General features: G+C 36.0%; 1 protein-coding gene across 3 annotated transcripts in view; it reads left to right on the top strand.

The window, feature by feature from the left end:
- Positions 1 to 8,565, top strand: part of ranbp10 (RAN binding protein 10) — a 26,064-nt gene that overhangs the window by 8,127 nt on the left and 9,372 nt on the right. For 2 of the 3 annotated variants that reach the window (XM_016545230.1, XM_016545232.1), the window contains exons 2-7: positions 578 to 689; positions 1,927 to 1,979; positions 5,394 to 5,561; positions 5,722 to 5,744; positions 6,839 to 7,023; positions 7,181 to 7,293. In XM_016545230.1, the coding sequence (XP_016400716.1) occupies positions 578 to 689; positions 1,927 to 1,979; positions 5,394 to 5,561; positions 5,722 to 5,744; positions 6,839 to 7,023; positions 7,181 to 7,293 (654 nt within the window). Of the gene's footprint in view, positions 1 to 577; positions 690 to 1,926; positions 1,980 to 5,393; positions 5,562 to 5,721; positions 5,745 to 6,010; positions 6,034 to 6,838; positions 7,024 to 7,180; positions 7,294 to 8,565 lie in introns of all 3 variants that reach the window. The other variant, XM_016545231.1, reaches the window with a different exon arrangement.

Raw genomic sequence — 8,565 nt, 5'->3', positions numbered from 1 at the left:
GTTTTTTTTTTTTTTTTTTTACTCTGAAGTAAGCACTGATTAATAATTTACATTAAGACTACAAAAGTCTCTTAAAAAGTAAACAGTCATATTGTTTTCATGTTGGGAATTTTTAAAGGTGTGGTATATAATTTCTGCCCTCTAACCGCACTAAATGGAAATGCAAAAATTATTCCTTCCAAACTGGTTTCTCAAACACTCCTCATCTACAAACACACTGTAGACAGGCAGTGTGCTCACAAACAGGTAGTCCCACCACAAACCCGTGCCATTGATTGAGCCGAAAGTTGACATGTCGGACCACTCAAATAAAAGAGAGCAGAGATGACAGAGATGTATCTTGGTTTTGGGTTCACCTGACCCCTATTGGACATTTTTCTTGTAGGTTGTTTACGTAAGCATTTAAAAACAGTTAGATGGAGCCTGTTGTAGTCAACCTTCATGACCTATCCTTAGCTGTGTATGTGCCCTCAAAAACTTCTCTGAACCTTGTTGTTATTTAGGTGGACAGTCATCTATACCAGAGGGTGTGTTTTGTCAGTGACTCATTTCCTTCAATGTTTCCGTCTTGCTTTAGGCCACGGAAAAAACCACAAGGATGCAGCGTCTGTACGGGCCACCCATCCTATCCCTGCCGCTTGTGGCATCTACTACTTTGAGGTGAAGATCGTAAGCAAAGGAAGGGATGGGTAAGTGCAAACAGCTTCTGGTTGGTGGCATTTCTGCACAGTGTTTTACTGAGATATGTGAATCATTTGGAAAGTTGCGTCACTGGTAAAATTAGAAGACGAGGTGTCTGTTTTATTAATCTGTTATACATATAGTGGGGCTCAAAATCCTGAGAGCACATTGAAAATCTTAGGACTTTGAAAAAAAAAGAAGAAAAAAAACAATGATAAAATGAATGAGTGATATTTCATATTCTAGATCACCTAGTAAATTTGTGACATTGGTCATGTGACTCCCTGTACAGATGTTTAGGTGTTCTTGATTTCACTGAAGTAAAAATCAAATCATGCTGGAAAACATGATCATGAAAGTTTTACACAAACTTGTGGAGTTCATGTAGCTTGAGTGCAGCTACCAATAAAGCAAAATGACAAACTGAAATTAATGTAAAGCAGTCTCTCACAGTGTCAGAATGGTAATTGCTGTGAAACACTGACCTTGCGTAATGCTTGAGTCACTAGTTGGTAAGTATTTGTCATGCCTTCAGTTTGAAGATGTCATTGTCCAAAAATAAATGTAAAATTGTTCCACCCTTTCCTGTCACCACTTTGCAATATGATTACTAAATATATTCATGCTGTATCACTCATGTTCTACTAGGCCATCTAACTGCAACTTACAGGTCGTGCCTAAAACTGTTGAAAAGTGCCGAGTCATCCTTTAGTCACTGGTCTCAGCCTGTGAAACTCTCTCTCAGACGCACTTAGCACTTATAAAAAGTTTCCCAAAATACCTTATACTCAGTTTAGTCACCAATTTAATTATTTCAGTTCAATTAATTTGAATTTTGTTAGGGTGCAGTCACGTTTACTTATTATTTGGTGAATTTTCATGGGCAAAATTTTGTGATGGTGAAAGATTTCCCCACACAGATTTCACAACAGGTTCAAGTTGGTCACATATTTACTGCATATTGACCAAAAGAATTACATTTCTGCAAACTTTTGAGGGCTATTGTCAATAGTGTAAAGCACAGCTCACACAAAAGTCAGTTCTCATTGGTTTAAAAGTGACTTCTGTGTGAACTGTGCTTTATACATCGCTACACTATTGACGATAGACCCTGGACCCTTTTTTGCCCACAAAACTTTGCAGAAATCAAAAGCATAATGTATGGTTTAAATGCAGTTTCATTGTTTATCAGAGGCCTTATTTTTAGTAAAGCTAACATTTGTGCTCTCTCTTTGGTGTTTGCAGGTACATGGGAATTGGACTGTCTGCCCAGGGGGTCAACATGAACAGACTGCCTGGTGAGTGTTTGTGTGTTTGTGTTTGTGTGTGTGTGTGTGTGTGTGTGCTTGTATTTACACTAAAGGGATGAGCTGTTCACCATGGGTCTGTGGGTGACTAAAGAGAGGGTGAGGTTCTGTAGCCCACAAAAAGGCAATTTAAAAAGTTGCTTTATTTGGTTACTTAAGTGTGTTTAAGTAAAAAAGAAATGGTGTTTATAACCCATTTTAATTCTGGCAGAACATTGGAGAAAAAAAAAGTAGGGAGGCACTTGATTTCATCCATTGGGAATGATTGGATTGTGAAAAGTGGGCGTTACATGCCAGAATGGAGCCAGGCGATTGGAGAGAGCCAAAAAGGAAAGTTGTTTAGGAAGAAGAGCTTTGAAGATTAATAGAGAAGTTATTACATTTTGATTAAAGATTATGAAGATTATGGCCATTCATGAAAAGGCCAACGCTGACTTTACGATTCACTTTTGGTTATAGTCTTGTAGCCTAAGACCATTTGTCTTCTGCTTTTTTCCGTCTTACACTTTTTAATAGCTTTCTATCACATTAAGACTGTAATTCAGGCCGGGAACAGGCCTCAACATGTCCTGAAAAACACTAGCTGTGGGAATGACCTTGCAAATACACAGACATCTCAGGGTTTTTCTTTCTGTGCACCTCATTCTCAGGAAATAACTTTGTGATGTGTTTTTTTTTTCTCATGAGTCCTCAAAGGAAAGGAGACCTAGATCTAATTATTGGTTTTCCTCAATGGATTTTACCTGGCATCCAGAATGTTCTGAGATCACAAAGCCTTGTCATAATTATTCATAGCTAAAAGCTAAAATTAATCAGAGAAAATCTTTTCATTCTCGCAGAGAATCCATTCACACACTAGAGGACGTCAAGCTGCTACTGGACCAGTTCATTTAAATGACTAACTGAAATGAAAAATTACAAAATAACCAAACATAATCCAGTTTGATTGGAAAAACCAAATGAAATGTGCTTGCATTACCATAATGAAGGATGTTAAATAGAAAATGTGACTGAATATTTTGACTATAGTATGTGGAGCACACTCCTATACACAATATTTGGAATTTGAAAAATGTTTGCTGCTTTATCCTATCAGTTTACTCACAAATGATTTGATAATGCAAAGTTAATCTGATTACATTTAAAAGTAATTTAATAGTAAGACATATTACATTTAAATCAAAATTTGTTGCTAAATTAAACACTGAATTGAACAGGTAGTGTGAACACAAGTTGACACTAATTAAGATTTAATATGTAAATAGACAATAATGAATTTAGTAACCTGTTTTGAATGATATTCAAATAGATTCAGAGTGTGAATCACATCTTACTGAAGAAACATAACATTTTGTATTAGCTCTCTCTTTTATCTGTGAAAAGTCAAGTATTTTCAGCAGACTTCAGTGTAACATGATCCTTCAGAAATCATTCAAATTTCAGATTTTTTATTATCAATGTTGAAAACAGTTGTGCTGATTAATATTTTTTTGTGGAACCGTCGTGTATTTTTTTTCAAGATTCTTTGATAAAGAACAGCAATTTATTTGAAATAGAAATTGACCCCAGACTTAACGTTTATTAGATAAGAGCATAATAGGAAGGCCTGTATGCAGAAATAGAGAGAGCAGTTTTGGGCACAGTTGGGTTCATGTCACTCCCCTGTGACCTCTCTGACCAATCAAGTGACTTTGTCGATCGCTTGTTAGCTTCTATACTGTGCCTGAGGCCTTTGAAACGCTTCGGAGCAATCTAGCCAATTTGGCATGTGTGTGCTGACAACTTATGTGTTTATTGACCCCTGTGCTCTCTTCATGAACCACTCTTTGTCTCAGAGTGCTTTGGAATATAGTGGAATGTAGACAAACGCATGTAGAGTGGCCAGTGTATTTTCTGGTGTGTTTAGTGCCTACAGCCAACAGCATGATATTCTTTCTCTGGTTGTAGGTGCTTCCTTGACTATAACTGGGATGCTGTAATATATGTTAAGTTCAGGTTGCTGGATTAGTGCTACAGTTGATGTTAAATTTTTGGTATTTTGTAATTGTGTGTTATAGAACAAAGCTGGTTTATTGGAAAGAATTAGATGTTTAATTCTCCCCCCCCAAAGTAATCTAATATAGTAAATAATAAGTAATATAATATATTCATATAATATAAATAATGTAATAAGTATAAATAATACAAATAAATATAATAATATTGTTAAAAAATAAATGTAAACAATATTCATTAAACATTTTATCACATTTTATGTATGTTTTATTCATGTGTATACACACACACACACACACATATATATATCTAAATATCATTGTTAGTTTCTAATGTCTTTAATCTGTTTTTCCTCTTTAGTTCACTTGCTTTTTGCAATTAACTATCCCATAATTCCAAAACAAAACACTTATATCAGTAGAAGTTACTGTAGTTTCTTATGAGAATGTATGGTGCATTGGCACATTGTATATTTGCATGTGTGGTATGTGTGCAATTTGAGTGTAATGGTTTTACGCGCACCGCTGACCTCCGTGTCTCTGAACCCATACTGGAGTTCTGCCCATTTCATTAGCATGAAGGGAACACTGAGCTCTGCTTTAGGAGTAATATCCCTGCCCACACTGCTCTGCAGATTAATCTAATACCACACTCATTTTTTCATTCGTTTTGCATCTGTTCAGTCTGTCATTCACAGAATGCACTTGTTTACTCCGTTTCACGTAGTGACTATAAATATAATTGCTTACGCAATACCATTTTTATCATGTACTAATCATGATTGCCTGCCAGCATTCAAGTTTTGAGTCAGATCGGCCTGATGCAGTGCTTGTTTCAGAACAGCCAAAAAGCCAACTTCTGCTCACCAGGACCATCATCAGGCATTACAGTCAGGACCTAAGTGTGTTTTTGCTGTGGTCCACCCATATAATTTCCCAAAGTCCTGCTGCCTATCCTGCAAGGGTCCACCACTTATTCTTTTCTGCACAATTATGAGAATGGTGCTCATAATTTATGTAAGAAGCAGTATTTTATGATGCTGTAGACCAGATGGCATATCAAACGCTGCAGGCTTAGGATCGGCTTCGACTCATCCTGTGACTATCAGTACAGAGGCAGAAACAAGATTCCTTATTAGCAGGCGAAATCTGTGCCGTCCTAGATCTCTACATAAGTGAAACACCATTTGTTGACATCCCATGCATATTTGATTATTACATACTTTGGCTAATTTGCTTATGCTCTCAGCTTCCAATAAGAGTGTGGTAGTGTCATTGCTGTCTAAAATAGTTTAGGATGTCAATACAGAATTCCACAGATTTCCCTCTAACATCACTGCAAGAAATGTAGCTTTTGAATCCAGGTGATTCCCATTTTAATTATTGTATGTATTTCTCTCTCTCACCTCAGGTTGGGACAAGCACTCCTATGGTTACCATGGTGACGACGGACACTCCTTTTGCTCCTCAGGGACTGGCCAACCATATGGTCCAACCTTCACAACGGGCGACGTCATTGGCTGCTGCGTGAACCTCATCAATAACACATGCTTTTACACCAAGAATGGGCACAGTTTAGGTAATAATTTAATGAAATATTAAGCATAAATTTTATGAATGCTTAAATCGTTAGAAATCAGTTTTGGGGCTCAAGTTAAAGTTTTTGATATTTTTCTTATGTAATTTTAGAATACACAATACTAAGCAGTTCTGATTTTTTATTTGTATTTTTCCTCCAGGTGTGGCTTTCACAGATCTCCCAGTAAGTAAAGCACACAGACCTCAAACAGTGTAATCTAAAACTCAAATTATTAAAAATAGATTTTTAATTTAATAAAAAAAATGTGTGTGTGTGTATATATATATATATATATATATATAAGCTTAAGAAAACCTAAACAAAAATTGGTTAACTTAGCAATTTGAATAAGTTTATGTTGGAGTTAAAGTTTTTGATATTTTTCTTATGTAATTTTAGAATACACAATACTAAGCAGTTCTGATTTTTTATTTGTATTTTTCCTCCAGGTGTGGCTTTCACAGATCTCCCAGTAAGTAAAGCACACAGACCTCAAACAGTGTAATCTAAAACTCAAATTATTAAAAATAGATTTTTAATTTAATAAAAAAAATGTGTGTATATATATATATATATATATATATAAGCTTAAGAAAACCTAAACAAAAATTGGTTAACTTAGCAATTTGAATAAGTTTATGTTGGAAGTACTAAATTTACTAAAACTAAAACAAATAAAAATAAAGCTAAATGAAAATATTAAAAAAACTAATGAAAAAAAAGTGCACAACAAAATTAAATAGACTAAAATTAACTCGACATAATATATACTAGTATATAGATAATACTAAAATGAATAAAGAAGACTGGGACCATTTTATTTGAAAATGTTTGTATTAAAAATAGTCTCAGGCTTTTGGATGTAACTTTATGCTTATATTGTCTCCTTGTCATGTTACTTTTTTCACGTCAAGGCCTCCATCAGACCTGTATCTCTGTGCTAGCTTGTACTTTTCTGCCCAACTTTGAATCTTTGTATTGCAGCAGTTCTCATGTTACGCTCCCCCTAGGATGAATTGCTTGTATTGTAGCATTCCTCATTTGTAAGTCACTTTGCGTCTGCTAAATGAATACCTTTAATGGTGGATCGATAACTTGTTGTAGGCTAGTCATGAGCTCAAATGAGGATTTCTGCTTCTGTGTGGAGCTTCAGTTAAGGCCTTGCCAGTTAAGGTGTGACTGAAGGATTCCCTGTTCTGTGAATTACTGAGGGAGCATGTGTAGACCTTCTGAACAGACTCTCAGCTCTCTCTTTTTGTCCCTGTCTCTCATTTCAGCCTAACCTGTACCCCACAGTAGGGCTACAGACTCCAGGGGAGATAGTAGATGCAAATTTTGGCCAACAGCCTTTTGTGTTTGACATTGAGGACTACATGAGCGAATGGAGGGCCAAGATCCACAGCATGATCGCCCGCTTCCCCATCGGAGAAAGACTGGGAGACTGGCAGGCGGTTCTGCAGAAGTGAGCATCCAGTCACCTTATAATAAATTCAGCAGTTGCAAAATTGATAGAAACATCTACTTCATGTTACGTTGCTAATCAGCCTTGTTATGTGGCTAATTTGTGATTCATAATGTTTTTTCACCTCATATGAACCTTTTTATGTTTATATCTGCAGTATGGTGTCCAGCTACTTAGTGCATCATGGGTATTGTGCCACAGCAATGACCTTTGCCAGAGCCACAGAGACCATGATCCAAGAGGACCAAACCTCAATAAAAAACAGACAGAGTGAGTACAAAGTCAACTAGTTTAGCTACAAATAAATGGAAATTAATAAATGGATAATTATGTGTGATTTGAATATGTGGCAGAATTAATAAGTTAAACAGATCTTCTCATGTCGTTTGTGCTTTGGGAATAGGAAAATATAACCGTTATGAGGAACTTAACGTTTTACGGAATAAGCAAAACCATTGCTTTTTTTGGATGATTGGTTATGAATATTTTATCAATTTCTCAGTTAGAGTTATAGTAAAGCATCTTTGATTTAAGATGTAATGAACACACTGCATATTTAATGCTACCATAATTAGTTATCTGGCACTGGCCACAACTGAGTGAATTTAATAAATCTTGTTGAAAGCAGCTTTTCATGAGATGATGAGATGAATTAAATGTTGTGTGATTTTGCTCCCAAAGAAAGGCAGAGTCTATAGGAGTATACTTTAATGCTGAAAGTTGGTATTATCATGAGTAATCAAATTTTCTGTGATCTTCTCAGATAAAAGAGCTCAATGTACAATAAAAGTATGCTGTAGCTTTGAACACTTACAACGTCTCCTTTGCAAAAAGAATATGTACTGAAACTAAGCTTCAAAAATGACTCCCTCGGATTTCAATCCTAATCCTTTCAGGTAATAAGTAGAAAGTATTGATTATATAGGCCTAATTCCTAAACAAAATAAGTAGAACAAAAAAAGTGTAAACTGTTTAACTAACCTTGTGCTTTTTCTGGTGTGTGTAGCACACTTACCTGAATGATCCCAATAATAGAAATGAAATGCTTTATTTATTTATTTATTATAATAGGGTGACCATACGTCCTCCTTTTCCAGAAATGTCCAGGATTTGGCTTTGTTTTCCTATTGGCGTGCTCTCTATGGTCCTCAACAAAAACATGGTGCTCATGCATGTGCGAGACGGTGAAATAGCAGCGCATTCAAAGTTGTGCATATAACGTTGCATTGTTTTAACCGTTCTCTGTACACTGTAAAAAATCAAAAGGTGAGAAAACTTGAAAGTTTAAGGCAACCAGCTTCAGGAATTGAGAAAACTTTAAAATCTCCTGAAGCTGGTTGTCTTCAACTTTTAAGTTTTCTCAACTTTTGATCTTTTTACAGTGTATATCCCCCTTTCGTGCAGCCACGATTGGTTGAATATGTACACATGCCTGCACGCTATAGGCCAAACAGTTATTACTTTCAGCCAGGGGCGTAGATTACGCGGGGGACGTGTCCCCCCCACTTTTAATATCACGTACATTCGTCCCCCGCACTTTTC

The sequence above is a fragment of the Sinocyclocheilus rhinocerous genome, unplaced genomic scaffold (genome assembly GCF_001515625.1).
Source record: "Sinocyclocheilus rhinocerous isolate Xijiao unplaced genomic scaffold, SAMN03320098_v1.1 scaffold3477, whole genome shotgun sequence".
In the NCBI taxonomy this organism is placed as follows: domain Eukaryota; kingdom Metazoa; phylum Chordata; class Actinopteri; order Cypriniformes; family Cyprinidae; genus Sinocyclocheilus; species Sinocyclocheilus rhinocerous.
The sequence above is the reverse complement of the archived record's forward strand: the minus strand, read 5'-3'. Positions and strand labels throughout refer to the sequence as shown.